Below are 18815 nucleotides of genomic sequence, written 5' to 3'. Positions count from 1 at the left end.
TAAATACGCTAGAGTGACGAGAGATGTTATAATTAAATAACGGAAAATATTAAAACCCTAGTCAACGGAAGATACTAATTTAGATAACGAAAGATATTATTAAAAAAAGACGACGTTAAAATAAATTTAACGGAAAAGGCGGGTTATTACAGTTTATCATCATGTACTACTACAACTTTGGGTTGATCTTTAAAATGATTTGTTTGATTCTTTGAACCTGCGACTTTCTTGGACCACCAGTCAGGATATCCGATAAGTTCGAAACAACCATCAACAGTGTGACCAATTTTCTGACAGTAAGAACACTCTTCAGATTTATCTTGTTCTTCCCTTTTAAACTACTTTTGATTGTTCTGTTTACTAGTTGATTTTGCACTTTGGCCCATTGTCTGGAAAGCAGACACCTCAGAACTGTTGCTGCATGAATTCCCAATGATTCGTTGTTGTTCATCTTGATTCACAAGATGAAACGCAGCTCCTACTGTAGGGATAGGGTTACTACTCAATATTTGGGTTCTAACAGTATTGTATTCCTCATTCAGTCCCATTAAGAAATCATAAAGTCTATCTTTGTCCCTCGTTGAAGCAATTGACTTGCTAACATTACAGGTACAATTGTTGCAGCTACATGAAGGCAAAGGGCTCACAGACTGAATTTCATCCTATATACATCTAAGTTTAGTGTAATATGTCGATACAGTAAGATTACCTTGATGAATGGAGGTTAAAGTTCTGCGCAAATCATACACCCTTGATGCGTTCTTTTTGTTGAATCTTTCATCAAGATCGGTCCAAATCTCTCTAGCTGTTACCGCATACTTAACACTATTCTTGATTTCTTTAACCATTGAATTTATTAACCAACCGCGAACCATGGCGTTACACCTCTCCCAGTTCATTGGGTCCTTTGATTTACTATCAGGCTTCGGTATCGTTCCATCTATGAACCCTTTCTTGTTCTTTGCAAACAGCGCGTTCATTAGTTCATTCCTCCAGTCCGAATAGTTCCTGTCATGAAGAAGATTTTCTCCGGTGAAATTTTGATCGGGCTGGTCTGCGGATGTCAGATAGTAGGGTGAAGAGATGTCGATGGTATTCTTTGTGCTAGTTTCTGCTTCGTCTCCAGCCATTGGAACTGTGAACAAATTTGATCAGTTTAATTAAATCGTATCAAGGATTTCGAATCAACACATTGTTAATTCGTGGTTTGATGATTTTGAAGTTATGATTTCTTGAACAGAAGAACAGATCAATTTTGAATGTAAGGATTTTGGGGTTTTATTTTCAATCGAACGAATGATCGTTATCAGATGGTGAGGTTTGATTTCAATTGACGATAATCAATTGAATATTTTAGGCTTGGTTTGTGTAAGGATCATTGCTCTAATATCATATTGAAATCTATCAAGGGGTTTTTTATTCGACTTAATGAGCTGAAGAATACAATTTGGTATATATATATATATTCACCATATAAAGAATCCTAATTCTAAAACAATACGGAGTACTAATTAGACTTAGTTAAGGAAACTAAATATGCACTTTGTATTTTTATCATTCTCAACATATATATATATATATATATATATATATATATATATATATATATATATATATATATATATATATATATATATATATATATATATATATATATATATATATAGTTATCATCAACAGAGAATCACTTTTTTGAGGGAAGTAGTTTTTTTTTTTTTGAATTTTTTTTTTCAACAGTAAGATCACATGAGAATATAAACATTTAAAAAAGATACTTTGTGATGAATGTTATTATTTTTACGGGAAAATGTTCGAAGAAATAAATTATAACATGCATTATATGTAGGTTTTGGGCCAAAAAAAAATATTCCACCGAAGGCAAAGTCGAAAAACCCAAAATAAATACACTGAAAAAATAAATTCACTGGGGGCGGACGCTCCCTGCCCCATGTAATTTCGCTCCTGTCTGGAAGTACACTAAATGTACTTTAAAACATATTTAAAGACATTCTCGTAACTTAAGTAACTTAATAAATTCTTAGATAAGTAAATTGAGTTGTATGTAACGTGATTTACTGAATTTGGGAATTTAAAAAAATATGATCACTTTTTCTTCACGTGAGTAGAGAGTTCCTTATCCACACGGTGAAAAAACAACTTCTTTTCTATTTAATAATATCTGAAATATTGTTTACATTTCACATTCTTCATACTTTGCTACGCAGGATTGTGATTTGCTGTTGTAAAAAACACACAGTATAAAAAAAAGTACTTGTCACATGTATTTTTTTATTAAATTTTCAGTTTTATCACTTACTTTTTACCTATCTTTTTGTACTAAATAAATAAAATAGGAGCACAAATGACCTTTATCACATTATTCTTATCTTTTTATAATAGTAGACAATTAATTTTAAACATTTCAAAATAGAATAGTGGACTATAGATTTGGGACTGAAAAAAGAGATAATAATAATAGTAACTTGGTTTTTAACGTATTCACAAAATTAAATTCCCTATTTGTCTATCAATCAATCTTTTTATGATTGCTTGGCATCTTATATGACCAAACTCTTTAGTTTTTTGTTTTTATTTTCACCGTTTTGTTATTGAATTCTTGTTTGGATTTGATTTCATTTGCGTCATGTGATTACTAAAATAGTTAGATTAGAGTTCAATATAGATAGTTAAATTTAATAATGTTTTAATATCTATAATTTTTTTTCACTATATTCGATTTCTATAATCTTAAACGTGTTTGTAAAATTATCACTAAATAATTGAAGCTTTATTATATTAATTTATTTCATTTCATTTCCACTGCTCTATGATAACGTTGTGTTCTCGAAATTTTTTTAGCGAAAAAGAAAAGGGTGGAAAGAAGAATAGAAAATAAAGTTGGAAATGACTGTAACGGAAACTAGTTTATGTGTATTTTTGAGTATGATGGATAGTAAATGAAAAGAAAGGAAATAACTACTTGTGTGTATTTTTGAGTTAGGGTGTGTTTGGACGAAAGTAACTAGAGCTGAAGCGTATTATTTTTATAATTGTTCGATAAGCAGCTAGAGTTGGAGTTTATACTTGTGAAATGACTTAAAATAACACATATATAAAATGTAAAAACTAATACAATAAAGGGTATATTAGTACATTTATATCTTATAAGCTTTACATTATTTATGAAGCTAATTTCAAGAGTTTATTTTCCTGGGACTTCTTTTATTATAAGTTCTACTTTTTGTTGATGTCAAACAAAACTTATGATTTGTAACTTATTAAAATCATAAGTTCAAACTTCTCTAAAGTCCCTTAAATTCTCATAAGTTTGTCGGCCAAACACACTCTTACACTAAAAAGTAAAGATACGCAATCAACATATAAAAATTTACAATTATACCATTTTAAATAATTTAGCTATGTAATTGAGTTAGAAGTCAATTACATAAATGCAAAATTAGTAACAAATAGAAAATAAATCACAAATTAAAGTCAAGATTTAAATAAAAAATGTAATATAACTGAAAAAACCGTTTCAATCCAAATAAAAGCTCATAAAATCTTAACGCATTGAATATATAAATTTTATTTTTATAAATATACTTTTTTCTGTCTCAATTTAATTGTTAAGTATTTATTTTAAGATGTATCAAATCAAATTAATTATGCAAAGTTTCATAAATATACTCCTTCCCTATTTGTCTATCAATCGTTTTGATAATGCCAAATCTTGAATAGGTTAAAATTGGATTAGGTGTCTTTTTTGTCCTACTAAAAATCCATGTGTATGATTGCTTTGCATGACCAAACTCTTTAACTTTTTGTTTTTATTTTTACCTTTTTTGTTAATGAATTGTTGTTTAGATTTGATTTCATTTCCCTCACGTGATTACTAAAATAGTTGGATTACACTTTAATATTTTTACTAATATATAATTGATAATAATTGATAAATTCACTCATAATTATAACAAGTAGAAATAAGTGAATTTATCAATTTAATAAGTGAAATTATCACTCCTTTTACAAATAAACGATGACGTTGATGATTCGAGTTACCCGAGAATCTTTATCTTAAAACGGATAAGAGTGAAGCAGCTGAAACACACAAGTTGCGCCAATAATTCCCCCCACCCTTTTTCCTCAAATCCACTCACTACTCAAATCCAGTCCCGTTTAAAACCCTAATTTCAATTTCCACCACCACAAATTCAAATCTTCATTCATCCTTCATTATCTAATCTATACTCATACTGATACAGTCATACATATACACGCGCTTCTTATCTGCAATTCAATTCCCTGTCTCTATTATCTGCAATTATTTTCCACCTATATATTAATTTGTATATGTATTATTTGTATATATAATAGTTTGAATACAAAATTGATTCTACAAAAGACACGTTGCACCTCAGCGTAACCGCCACGGTACTCATATATCTTCATAAATCTATATTCACACTTCTTATATCCATATCTGTACAATTATATACAGTTTGTTATTGTATAATCCAATTTTGATCATTTGTTGTGCAATTGATATGAGTTCTAGCAATTGTAACAAAAATTAGTTTAGAATTTGTGTCAATTGAGCTGTTATTGGAGCAGGAAGACGAATTAGGTTAAGTGATTGTACTTACAAAATGGATGTGAGTAGTGAAGCTAAAGTCGACGCGTTTTCGATCGGACCGTCGACGATGCTAGGCCGGACTATTGCTTTTAAAGTTCTGTTTTTGAAGTCAATGGCTCATTTTAGGCATCAGATAGCTCATTTGTTGGTTTATTACTTTTATAGTATTAAGGGGTATGTATCAGGTACTGTTACGCCTGTGATCTCGTGGTTGCATCCACGTAATCCGCAAGGTATATTAGTGTTGGTGACATTAATGGCGTTTTTACTTAAACGATGTACGAATGTGAAAGAGAGAGCTGAAATGGCATACAAGAGGAAATTTTGGAGGAATATGATGAGGGCTGCGGTAACGTATGAGGAATGGGCTCATGCTGCTAAGATGTTGGATAAAATGACGCCTAGATTGAATGAGTGCAACCTTTATGATGAGGAGCTTGTTAGGAACAAGCTTGAGGAGCTCAAACACCGTCGTGAACAGGGCTGTTTAAGAGATATTATATTTTATATGAGAGCTGATCTCGTTAGAAACCTTGGTAATATGTGTAACCCGGAGCTTCATAAGGGTAGACATCAGGTGCCTAAGCTTATAAAAGAATACATTGATGAGGTTTCAACACAATTGAGAATGGTTTGTGATTCTGATTGTGAGGAGATTCTTTTGGAAGAAAAGCTTGCATTTATGCACGAGACACGTCATGCATTTGGAAGGACGGCTTTGCTTTTAAGTGGCGGTGCGTCTCTTGGTGCTTTTCATATTGGTGTAGTGAAAACATTAGTTGAACATAAGCTTTTACCTCGAATTATTGCTGGGTCTAGTGTTGGATCCGTTATGTGTGCTGTTGTTGCCACCAAATCGTGGCCAGAGCTTCAGAGTTTTTTCGAAGATTCATTGCATTCTTTGCAGTTTTTTGATCAAATGGGTGGAATTTTCAATATTTTTAAAAGGGTTACAACACTGGGTGCGGTTCATGATATTAGACGTTTGCAGGTGATTTTAAGGAACTTGACTAATAATCTTACATTTCAAGAAGCTTATGATATGACGGGCCGTGTTCTTGGGATAACCGTATGTTCCCCTAGAAAACATGAACCTCCAAGATGTCTTAACTACTTGACTTCACCTCATGTAGTTATATGGAGTGCGGTTACTGCTTCTTGTGCGTTCCCGGGACTGTTTGAAGCTCAGGAGCTCATGGCGAAGGATAGAAGTGGAGAAATCGTTCCCTATCACCCTCCATTTCATTGGGGCCCAGAAGAGGCCAATGGCAGTTCGACACGTCGCTGGAGGGATGGTAGCTTGGAGATAGATTTACCCATGATTCAATTGAAAGAGCTCTTTAATGTAAATCATTTTATTGTGAGTCAAGCAAACCCTCATATTTCTCCTTTACTCAGGCTGAAAGAAGTTGTAAGAGCTTATGGAGGCAACTTTGCTGCAAAGGTATGTTTGATTAATTCAAGCCATTCTTTCATTAGATTGAAATACAGCATACGATTTACTTTACTTTTAATAAATTTCTACTTTTTTGACATTTTAACGATGCAGCTTGCCCATCTAGTAGAGATGGAGGTGAAATACCGATGCAACCAGGTGTTGGAACTTGGCTTCCCATTAGGAGGACTTGCAAAGCTATTTGCTCAAGATTGGGAGGGTGATGTCACTATTGTTATGCCTGCTACCTTAGCTCAGGTTTGTTTTAGATTATTCATAATTGAATGATTTTAATTGTTAACTTTTTGATATAAAGTTTTTTACTGTTTATAATGGACTGATTAATATGTTTTATGTATTTGTGTTATCCAGTACTCAAAAATCATACAGAATCCATCTCACTTGGAGCTTCAAAAGGCTGCAAACCAAGGCAGGAAATGTACATGGCAGAAGCTTTCAGCTATTAAAGCCAATTGTGGGATCGAGCTTGTTCTTGACGAGTGTGTTGCGATTCTGAACCACATGCGCAGGCTCAAAAGGAGTGCAGAGCGAGCTGCTTCGGCTACAGCTACACATGGGTTGGCCAACACGGTCCGGTTCAATGCGTCTAAACGAATCCCTTCATGGAACTGCATGGCACGTGAGAGCTCAACCGGATCATTGGAAGATCTTGCTGACGTGGCGTCATCTATCCACCAGGGGCTCGGTGGACGGAACTGGCGGCTCAACCACAACATACACGATGGAAGTGACAGTGAATCCGAGACTGCAGACTTAAATACCTGGACTAGATCTGGTGGGCCTTTGATGAGGACAGCCTCAGCTGATCAATTTGTTGACTTTGTTCAAAACTTGGACTTTGACTCCAAAACAAACATAACAACGCCACATCGTCAGAACTCGAGGGTGACAATAATCCCACCAGAGAGAAGTTTAGATTTAGAGTCAGAAATTAGGGATATGAACAATAGACTTCATACAAGTATTACAGTTTCTGAAGGTGATCTTTTGCAGCCTGAAATGATCCAAAATGGCATTGTATTTAATGTTGTTAAGAAAGAAGACTTGACCCCATCAAATAGAAGCCATGATTCAGAAAATAACAACTCGCCTTCAGACTCAGCTGCTGAATGTCTCCAACTCGATCGCCCAGAAAAAGAGACAGATGGTAGCTCAGCATCTGAATACGGTGATGCTGATGTCGGTCTTGATGACCATGAATCCATGGATCGAAGCGGTCCTATAGATGATGAACATGGTAGTCAGTAGTCACTTATGTATTTGAAGGTTATTAACTGTTGTAAGCTTATAATTGCTTTATGTTTTCAGGTTTCAAGACCTTGCTTTCTTAACTAATCCCCTTAAATATGCATTAAAAAACGGATACAATCTACGATAACAAACGAGAGATACAAAACTGTAAATACAACATTTTTGTTTCTGTGTAACATTGAAAGATGGAAGACTCAATTTAGTTATATGAATAAGTAAAAATTATAGTAGCACGTCTACGTTATGTGACTGGGTTTTCTTTTCTTTTGCAAGGGCTTCGGATATAGCCTTTGGAAGTAAGAAGCCAGGTCTTTCGAGAAATCGTGCACGATCAAGCACCAAAGGTTCTCGGGATGTTATCTCGATGCCGTCAAAAGTCCATAACGTTACAGTTGCTTCTCCTTTCAAACCCAACGAAAACCACCCTAGGCCTGCAGCTGATAGGTCGATGCTGTTCACGTCCCAGCTCGTTCCAGACACTTTGAATTCCCTTGACTCCCACTTGCCCAATTCTGATACTCGATCTACACCGACTGGTGGCTGAAACATAACAAACAAATTTAATCATTTAAACAAAAAGACTTGTTATTCAGTGTTAGGATGCAAAAATAGCATTTTTCTGTACAGATAATCTAAAATAATGATTTCTTGGTGCCGAATATAGAACAGATTAGGGGAACCAAGGTTGCGAAACTCCCTAATTGGGGACCCTAGAACTCGTTCAGGACTTTGGAGGGAGTAATCGGCAACTCAGGAGGGAGTAATCGGCAACTCATGGATTAATCGGATTGAACTTTTCATAAATTTTAATAACAAGTTTCAAAATTATATGTTAATCGGATTGAACTTTTTATAAATTTAAATAACAAGTTTCAAAATTATATGTGTAACTACGGGAAAAAATTATAAAAACATAAACTTTAACGTATTTGTCAAAATATATAAACATAATCAATCATTTATTCACAAACTTTAACATTCTAGATTAAATTCATAATATAATAATATAATGTTGCCCAATTTTGACATTGATCGACTTTGGCCAATAAATCCAATTTTAACCCATTAACCGACGTTGACTGATTAATTAAATCGGACTTTAAAATCAGATCGGTACATTCTAAAAAAGAGTAATCGAGGATTAATCGGGTTTTTTACAACAGTGAGGGGAACACTTGCATGCATGACATGCATCAAATTAGGATACCTGTAATCTAACACCGGCATGCTTGTTCCAAATCTCGTCTGCATTTTCAATCTTTCCAAAATGTAGAGAAACATTTGGTGAAGCCCAAACGGTAACATAGATCGTCTGCACAGACGCTTGAGTTAGGTCCAGTCTCATCAGACCGCCCACATGTATCGCCTGACCTTGCTGCAAATATCAAAATACAAACATCTTGCATCAGATACAATATTTGGTTCAGTCGTCCATTTATTCACACGAATCGCTCTTGACATCTAAATATCCAAACCAGTACTTCTACTTCAATGTTATTATTTTCCTGTTTATAACACCGTACATCCCCATCCATAGAACGTTGCATATAGTGTAAGGCATTTATTATATTTCATATCAATTTAGATGTTAAAGACAATGGTAGCGGCTCATTTGGGTATGGGATTACTTAGACCCGGCCCAAACCCGACCCAATGCCATCCCTAGTTACGGCTTGTTTTGGTTTCTCTATATCGGTTGTACTTGTTGATCTTCGGATCTGTTCTATATTGTGGCAAAAACGTTGATACCCGGCAACCCGATTGGCCCACAATCAGCTGCCAATTATATAATGTGGGGGGGGCATACATGACACACTTGGCTTATGGAGGTGGCAGGGATCGAACCCCTATGCTCTGCTTATTTATGGCAAAATGCCCTCACCCATTACAAACTGAGCTACACGCCATTCTTGGATCTGTTCTAATGTTATTATGTTTTTTCAAAAAAAAAAAAAAAAAAAAAAAAACAGTGGTAGGGCTGGTAGCACTGTTTTCAACCAAGATATATTATAACAGAAAAAGTAATAAGTAATTCATTCAATTAGCTTTTTACATTACAATTATTTCAGGTCAAATGCTTGATTTCCATGGCTAAAAAAATATTTTAACACGTAGAAGTCAAAAGCTAATAATCGAAAGCAAGACTACGAAAAGCAGTTTCGAACATTAATGTGTAAAATGGCAAACGGGTTGGTAAAATGTGAAAAACTAAACAACTTAGTCAAGCTGAAAAGCGGTCGAAAGTCACCCAAACTGTACTAGAATGCACAAAACTTCCTAAGACAGTATTCTTACATATATCATGATTCTAACAAAATTGTTGGCAAGATCAAATTTAACATATTAATCATTTCAATCATTAGTGTAAATATAAGAACCCCATTCACATATCAACCCAACCGAGTTGACTAAGTTTGACCGTTGCCCAACCCATGTTCTCACCTTAAGTTAGTACTATTAATGTCTAATTAGCAAACAGACTGCAAACAGCTACAAATTGCAAACAGATAAATAACTACTCACCTTAATTCTATACGTTCGAGGGCGCAGCTCCTTGCGTATTTCAATCATCTTTTGCTCCTCGCTATTCAATCTCATAGACATCAAATACGGATGCAATAAACCGGGTGTATCATACATTTTCGCTTTAGCAGATAATATGCCCCCAATCCTTAAAATACCCAAAGTAGTACCAGGAACCGCAGCTTCAGTAAGCTTACTAACTTTAACTCCTCCTTTTTTAGCAAGTGCGTTAATCAACGTCGATTTACCAGCATTTTGGGCCCCAATTACCCATACATGCCCTCGAGGTCCAGCCAAATCCTTAACAAAAGTTAGCAAATTTCTGACACCTAAATCCTTACGCGAACTAACCAAATACACCCCGTTTAGCCTAGGTGCACCTTGAGCCCTAGCACGATGTCGGACCCATCTGTCTAACCTGGTGGGACTAATCTGTGAAGGTAAAAGGTCAACTTTTGTAGCTACAAGAATCAGTTTAGGCAGCTTTTTACTGCGCTGTAAACCATCGTGGCCACCTTCTAACGCTGCAAATAAAGATTTAGCAGCTCGTTTTGGAAACGAACCATCAAAATCTACACAATCAACCACCATTATTACAACTGTCGAATCAGCATTACCAGTTGGTTTCATCAACCGGGTACTAATTAACTTGTCGAAATCAAAATCGGGAATCAAGTTCTCAGCAGTTTGATTCTTAACCTGACCATAGTTTCTTAAAGAATGACATCTCGCACAAACGGTAACCTCGTCTTTTTCGATTACAGCTTCACGAGCTAACTTCTTTCGCTCGGATTTCGACACCCGTTTCTTTTTCGATTTTTCGAGTACTTCTTCTGTAATATTCCCATACCCTACACCAGGTGCACTAAAACCATCCAATTCTTTCAAATCATCCTCATCATTGTCTAAATCCGACTCCCATTCGGAGTCCCAATCAAGATCATCATCAATCTCCAATTCACTATCCAAATTATCATCCTTTTCACTCTCGAATTCGCCTTCTTCCACTACATCACCATCTTCCATTTCACCTTCAATTTCATCTAAAACAAACTCATCTCCAAATTCATTTGTTATATCTATATCCAATTTCTTTTTCTGATAAAACCCAGGTAAAGTGGGATCATTATCTTGCATAAAAACACCACAACCAGGACAAACAAGCCCTAAATTGTCATCATCATCTCTCCCCTCACTCAAAAGTGGCTGCTTTCTATACCTTTTTCTTGAGCTTCTACTATTGGGGTTTGAATCATTTATTGTTTGTGTGGTTGATAGATTACCATTTACCGATAAAGTAACATGTGAATCTTGATTCTTGAAGTTTTTGTGGTTAAAACCTGCAAAAGGAATAAAAGATATAAATAAAGATGACAAGTGTGCATTTTAATGAAGAATGAAAAGGGTAAGGAGAAATGGGGTTTACCTGTAGACCTGAGAAGACGAATTGACTGAAAAGTACGGTGATTCTGCAAATTAAGGATTAGGGTTTGAGTTCTTGAAGGAAATAAAGGTGAAGTAGATAAGAAAGTTGTCATCTTTTTGGGTTACATCTGCAATGATGAATTGATGATGGGGTTTTGCTGAACCCTGTTTAGGGGTTTTTGGATGTGGTTACTTTTCATAGAGCGAAAAATTGGAAAAGGGAGGATAAGTTAGAATAAATAAATGTAAAATAATAGAATACGGAGCAGCTAACACTCGTAGCTAATTACCGGCCCAAGACTTATCCGGAAGAGTCACGTGCGTGAAAATTACCTCCCAACGGATCCTCACACATATGACAAATGACACGAGCATTGCTGAAAAAAATAATTTTGCTCGATAATCTAAACATTCTTTTAGTAGTAGAAATCACACGAATATTGTGACGGAAAATCATTTGCAACAATACATATTTCGAATGTATACATTAAATATTTTTTAGTAGTTTATAATTATTATACGCATATCAAAAATTGGTACGATTTATTAAATGAAAAGTAAGGAAAATTAAAAATAAATATATTCCAAAAAAAAGTTTTTAAAAAACTAGAAAAGAAAAGAGAGCCTATAACAATATGTTGTTATTCATGTTAAAAACAAACGATAACGTTTAGTTTAAAACGAAAGGGAAAGTACAAAGCAACTAATTTCCTTTTGTAATGACCCGCACTTTTTCGATCGTTCTATACTTATAAGATTAATATTTATATAAATTAAACCTTACCAACATGATAAGCAATCCAAATTGTTGAGACTTATGTTTTCGAAAAGAGTTTTACACAACGTTTGACCGTCTAGTTTGACCGATGATATCACGAACTATACAATATATGATAATTATACGTTTGTGTATATATATGTATATATACATATTTAACATGATCTAAGAATGTTTTAATATCTCATTTTGTATTAATAACAATAAGTTATAAGTATATTTTGAAACTACTAACTTAAGTTTTCAAAACGATAACCATACGTAACGTTATTTGACTTAAATACTTATGACCTATAATGTTTATACATATATCGTATAAGTAATGTATTTAATCACTTTTAAAGACTTAAATACATAAAACAATATAAGTATATTTACAAAAGATAGCTATATTTGAATCCTCGTTCCGTTTTCTCAAAGATTTCTATACGTATACCTAGGGTATATGTACCCGTATCATACGCAGCTTCTAGATGTATTTACTATTGGTATATACCAATAAAAATCTGCTCCTTAGCAGCCTTAAATGATTAAGAAACATGTGGAACCAACCATTTGTCAAGTAGCATGAATTATTTAGCAAGAAAACAAAATTAGGTATTTTTTTTTCCTTTATAACCTAAAAACGTTTTTATGCATGCACACCATTTCTTCACCCCATTTTCTCATACTTACACTTCCATTTCTCTCTCAAAATACTCTTAACTTCATACTTGATCATCTCTAAGCATTTTCCCCATCATTTAGCTTCAAAAACAACACTTAAACCTCATAAGAAAACCTTACAAAAACACTTCAAGAAATCCTTCCAAGAACACAAACTTACTTCCAATCTTTCATTCAATTCCATCACCCTTTTGGTTCTAGCTTTTTACTCCTCTTTTACAGCAACCTTGTCCAAGGAACTTGAGGTAGTAACTATGTTCATAACCTTATTCGATTCATATATATATAGCTATCTTATTTTGTGGTATAAAATTTTAACAACAAGAACATAGTTTAAATGTTTTCAAACTTGTTTGCAAACTAAATAGATTCTTATAACTTAACTTTTAAAATACTTCAAGACCTGTAATATAACTTAAAAATATGCTAATTTAACAAGGTATAACTTGGTTTTTCAAAGAACACCTTAAAAACTGTTTTTACGACGTCGGAGTGCAACCGGGGGCTGTTTTGGGTTGGATAATTAAAAACCATCTTAAACTTTGAATTGGAGGTTTATTTTCTGGAAAAATGATTTTTACTATGAATATGATAACACATAAAAATTTCATGATTTAACTCAAAGTATAAGTATTTTTAGAAAAATAATCATTTAAGGTTGTTTACATGATGGAAAATGATTAACTTCATAAGTTTCACTAAAGTTTGACCTATGACCTGTGATTTCGAATACAAACTAAGGTATTTACAGTTCATAGTCTTAAAGAGGGACTCGATCCAAGGAAGTGGCAAGTTGAATCAACGAAAACGGAGTTGTAACGAAGAAACTATGACCAAAACGAGATCGGATATCTAAGACTAGTTTGGCTACGAAAATAATTGGAGAAAATTAAATAAATCACATCTTTTTAAAATAACATGATATTTTATATATATGTACTCATAATTTAATTTTATATGGTTCAGGATCACCCGTAAACAATACGAGAAGATTAATCATAAGATCCCATGATTGTACGCAACACGTCATTTGACAACACCGGTACTTTATGTACGCAACACGTCATTTGACAACACCGGTACCATGGGTCAAGATTAATCTCGACCAATACATATACGATGGGGGTTTTTATTTATTTCATTGGGGGTTTATTAAACACCTAAAAATGAACCATTAAAATTGAATTACTAACATCGGACTGCTAACTACGGACTAAGAAATTATTAAAACTATTAAAAGTATAAAAAGTATATATATGTGACGATTGTTTAAAATAGAAATATATTGATAAACTATATATGGATAGGTTCGTGATATCAATCGGAGACCAAGTCGAAATTACATATCTTCAAGACGAAAGTGAGTATATAGTCCCACTTTTAAACTCTAAATATTTCGGGATGAGAATACATGTATTTTATGTTTTACGTTATGGACACAAGTAACTGAAAAATATATTCTACGTTGAGTTGTACCACTGGCATACTTCCCTGTAGCTTGGTAACTAATATTTACAGCGGTATTGTAAACGCGAATCCTGTTGATAGATCTATCGGGCCTGACAACCCCAACCGGACTGGACGACCAGTATTCAACGGTTGCACAGTACTTCGTTTCGTGACTACACTTGGTACGGTGTAGTAAGATTTCATAATAAAGGGAATATGCGACGTGATTAAATGTTAAGTATGGTTACCAAGTGCTCAACCACTTAGAATATTTTATTAAACTGTTTATATATGAAATCTTGTGGTCTATATATATATTGCTGCCGGCACTAAACCTATATCTCACCAACTTTATGTTGACGTTTTAAACATGTTTATTCTCAGGTGATAATTAGAAGTTTTCGCTGCATTATGTTGAATTTGAGCAGGATCTTGCGTACGCATATTTGTGTCAAAAATAAGACTGCATATCCAAGAACTTGTGTTGTAAAATATGCTAGAAATCGTGTTGTTATCATCATTTGTAAAGTTTGTAAGTCGAAGATTATCGCTAAACGATAATCATCTTTATTTTGTCCAAAGCTTGTATCAAAAATAAGAATCATGGTTTGTAATGTATAATATATGCAGTTTTTCTTTTAAAAATGTCGCATATAGAGGTCAATACCTCGCAATGAAATCATACGTTATCTAACACGTTCTTACGGTTAAGGACGGGTTATGACATGTGGTATCAGAGCGGTGGTCTTAGCGAACCAGGTTTGCATTAGTGTGTCTAACTGATAAGTCGTTAGGATACATTAGTAAGTCTGGACTTTGACCGGGTCTGATTTAAAAACCATTGCTTATCATTGTTGGTTAAAATTTATATGTAAATATTATGTAGTACTAATGGGTTAGTTGTTGTGTGATAGATGTCGGGCTCAAAACTTGTTATCACATTCAGCGACTCCGAACCAGAATCTTCAGATGGTGTTCCAGTCATTAACCTATCCGATGACGAAAATAATATCTTTGGGGAAGACTCACAAATTCCGGATGAACCGACTATAGAGAACCCGGAAAGTGAACCCGAGGAGGAAAGTGAACCCGAGGAGGAAAGTGAACCCGAGGAGGAAAGTGAACCCGAGGAAGAAATACAGGAAATTACAAAAGAAGAGTTCGAACTAGGAAAGAAACGAAAGGCTAATGAATTAGAAAATTCAAATCCTGAGTTTAATAAGGATGATGTGGCACCAACTCCACTAGACACTACCACCCCTATTCCCGCTATTCCTATTCATTCTATCCCGGCATCCAGTTCCTCAGTCCCACAGCCAAAATATAGGCAAACAGCCAGGATAAGCGTTAAGCGATTCTCTGAACCTAAACGTCCTAGAAAATAGACCAAACGATGCGCTGCCGTATTAAACCATGGGATCATATAATGTTTTGTATAATATTATCAGTGTGGTTTGCTTAATGTTCGATGTAAGATAAGCATATGTAAAAATAGTGAAGTGTGAAATGCAATAATTTTCCATGGTTAAGTATTATTTAGATGGTAGTAATTGATTCTGTACTAAGCTATTAAGTATGGACATTAACGGGTAGGTACTACCCTAGATATAATTATAAAACGCTAATAAGAAGAAAAGGCTTTTATAATAATACCTGGTTCATATTATTAATAAGCTATAATGTACTGTGAATATACACTACATCTATAATATTCCATGTGAATAATTATTTTCTTTTCATTCTTATAGAAGAATATGGCGCGATTGAACCGAATGACGGAACAAGAAATCCAGGAACTCATCAATCAGCGAGTGAACGACAGAATGTTATGGGTCGAGGCTGCAAGAGGTGCTGCAGTTAACCCAAATCTTTGTGTGGGGTGCACTTACAAAACTTTTCAAGCTTGCAAGCCCTCATCATTCAGTGGAACAGAAGGACCGATCGGTTTAACCCGGTGGATAGAAAAGATGGAAACTGTGTTCAAAATCAGTGGTTGTGTTGAAAAGGACATGACCAAATACGCATCGTGCACTTTACAAGATAGTGCACTCACGTGGTGGAAAAATTATGTGAAGGCTGTAGGAGGAGATGTAGCTTATGATACTCCGTGGGAAGAATTCAAAACAATGTTAATCAACGAATATTGTCCAAGGAACGAGGTTAGGAAGTTGGAAGATGAGTTACGAAGTCTGAAGGTTATTGGTACTGAAATCACCAACTACAATCAGCGATTCATGGAATTAGTTTTGCTATGTCCTGAATTGGTTCCAACCGAAGAACGGAAGATTGAAATGTACAAAGATGGTTTGCCCAAAAAGGTCAAGGCAAATGTTACAGCATCGAAACCTACGACAATTCATGAAGCTATAACCATGGCAAACGAGCTAATGGATCAGGTCATCATGGATAAGAAAGTATCCAATACTGATGTGAAGGTATCAGGTAACAAAAGAAAGTGGAATGGAAATTATGATCGAGGTAACCAACAACAATCTTTTAAGAAACAAGAAAACACGCAAGGTACGGGTAGTGGTTTAAGCTTTGGTTATAAAGGACAAAATCCTTTATGCAACCGATGCCACAAACATCACTCTGGTTACTGTAATGTGGTATGCAACAAATGTAATCGAAAGGGTCATCTTACTGAAGATTGTAGGGCTCTCGTTACAAATACAAATGGTACCAAGACTCCTGCCACCAATGCAAATAGAACTGCTTTGGCTACCATTACTTGTTTTGGGTGTGGAAAACAAGGTCACTATAAGAGCCAGTGCCCGAATCTAGAGAAGAATATCAGACCTGCACGTGGGAGAGCATTTGTTATTAATGCTAGAGAGGCATGTGAAGACTCGGAGCTTGTTACGGGTACGTTTACCATTAATAACTTATCCGCATCTATTATATTTGATACTGGTGCTGATAGAAGTTACGTGTGTAGAGACTTTCACGCTAAATTGAATTGTTCATCATTACCTCTCGATGCTAAGTACATGATTGAGTTAGCTAATGGTAAACTAATTAAAGCCGATAAAATTTGCCGTGATTGTAAAATAAATTTAGCCGGAGAAATGTTTAAAATTGACTTGATACCCGTAGAATTAGGAAGTTTTGATGTAATAGTCGGCATGGACTGGATGTCCAAAATAGGAGCTGAAGTTGTGTGCGCCAAGAAGGCAATTCGCATTCCTCGTAAGGATAAAACGCCAGTAATGATTTATGGAGAGAAGGGTAACTCAAAGCTAAAACTCATTAGTTATTTGAAAGCTCAAAAGTGCTTGAAGAAAGGGTGCTATGCTATCTTAGCACATGTTAATAAACTCGAAACAAAGGAAAAAGTGAAGAGCATCAATGACGTGCCTGTGGCAAGAGATTTTCCTGAAGTCTTTCCGGAAAAGTTGCCGGGATTACCTCCATTTAGATCTGTAGAATTTCAAATAGATTTAGTACCAGGAGCTGCACCAGTGGCTCGTGCTCCATATAGACTTGCACCGTCCGAGTTAAAAGAACTTCAGAGTCAGTTAAAAGAATTACTGGATCATGGATTCATACGACCAAGTACTTCACCGTGGGGAGCTCCGATTCTATTTGTTAAAAAGAAAGATGGATCTTTTAGGATGTGTATAGATTATCGTGAATTAAATAAGTTAACTATCAAGAATCGGTATCCACTACCGAGAATTGACGACTTATTTGATCAACTCCAAGGATCATGTGTGTACTCAAAAATTGACTTAAGGTCGGGCTATCATCAATTACGTGTCAAAGAAGAGGACATTTCGAAAACTGCTATCATCAATTTTTACTGTAGCAATTCACTGTAGCAAAGTCAATTTCACTGTAGCAAATAGTGATTTTCGAAAACACTGTAGCATTTTGGGTACTGTAGCAATTTGAAAATGTTACTATCGTTTACTAAATAACTTGAAATTATATATATGTATATATTTTTTTTTTAATATACATAAATCAGTTTTTAAATACACATTGGAAGTTATTTATAAATAAATTTTAATAATAAATATTTCAACTTATCATATATATTCAAATAGATATTTAAACCAATAAATTTAATGTACGGTATCAAATAATTAATACATTGTTACCTTTTCAAGTTATAGTATATATGTATCTATTTACATATAATTGTTCGCGAATCGTCGAAAATAACCGAAGGGTATTTAAATATATAAAAGTAGTTCAAAAATTTTGAGATTCAGTTTTACAGACTTTGCTTATCGTGTCGAAAATGTTAATCATACAAAGATTAAGTTTAAATTTGGTCAAAAATTTCCGGGTCATCACATATTCCAAGAGTGAGCAAGAGCATGAGCAGCATTTAAGGTTGATATTAGAGTTGTTGAGAAAAGAACAGCTATATGCTAAATTTTCTAAATGTGCTTTCTGGTTGAAAGAAGTGCAATTTCTTGGCCACGTTGTTAGTAGCAAAGGAATTCAGGTTGATCCAGCAAAAATTGAAGCCATTAAAAAATGGGAGACTCCTAAGACACCAATGCAGATACGCCAATTTTTGGGTTTAGCCGATTATTATAGAAGGTTTATTCAAGATTTTTCCCGAATAGCTAAGCCGTTGACAGCGTTAACGCAAAAAGGGAAGAAATATGAATGGACTTCTG

General features: G+C 34.5%; 3 protein-coding genes across 3 annotated transcripts; 1 reads left to right on the top strand and 2 right to left on the bottom strand.

The window, feature by feature from the left end:
* Nucleotides 1–338: 338 nt before the first annotated feature.
* Nucleotides 339–1130, bottom strand: LOC139853966 (uncharacterized). The gene is made up of 2 exons (XM_071843302.1): nt 750–1130; nt 339–662 (listed from the first exon to the last, which is right to left on the bottom strand). Exons 1-2 carry the CDS (start codon nt 1128–1130, stop codon nt 339–341), a joined length of 705 nt encoding a protein of 234 aa, XP_071699403.1.
* Nucleotides 1131–4121: 2991 nt separating this feature from the next.
* LOC139853262 (triacylglycerol lipase SDP1) lies at nt 4122–7406 on the top strand. Its single transcript, XM_071842632.1, has 3 exons — nt 4122–6077; nt 6183–6326; nt 6441–7406. Exons 1-3 carry the CDS (start codon nt 4647–4649, stop codon nt 7335–7337), a joined length of 2472 nt encoding a protein of 823 aa, XP_071698733.1. The 5' UTR covers nt 4122–4646; the 3' UTR covers nt 7338–7406.
* A 72-nt stretch (nt 7407–7478) lies between these two features.
* Nucleotides 7479–11496, bottom strand: LOC139853263 (GTP-binding protein BRASSINAZOLE INSENSITIVE PALE GREEN 2, chloroplastic). Its single transcript, XM_071842633.1, has 4 exons — nt 11290–11496; nt 9864–11203; nt 8548–8715; nt 7479–7880 (listed from the first exon to the last, which is right to left on the bottom strand). The coding sequence occupies exons 1-4, from the start codon at nt 11399–11401 to the stop codon at nt 7563–7565; spliced, it is 1938 nt and encodes a 645-aa protein (XP_071698734.1). The 5' UTR covers nt 11402–11496; the 3' UTR covers nt 7479–7562.
* Between the last annotated feature and the right edge of the window lie 7319 nt (nt 11497–18815).

This window comes from Rutidosis leptorrhynchoides, chromosome 6 (assembly GCF_046630445.1).
Source record: "Rutidosis leptorrhynchoides isolate AG116_Rl617_1_P2 chromosome 6, CSIRO_AGI_Rlap_v1, whole genome shotgun sequence".
Taxonomy (NCBI): domain Eukaryota; kingdom Viridiplantae; phylum Streptophyta; class Magnoliopsida; order Asterales; family Asteraceae; genus Rutidosis; species Rutidosis leptorrhynchoides.
Note: the sequence above shows the minus strand (reverse complement) of the source record. Positions and strands in the feature narration are given on the sequence as shown.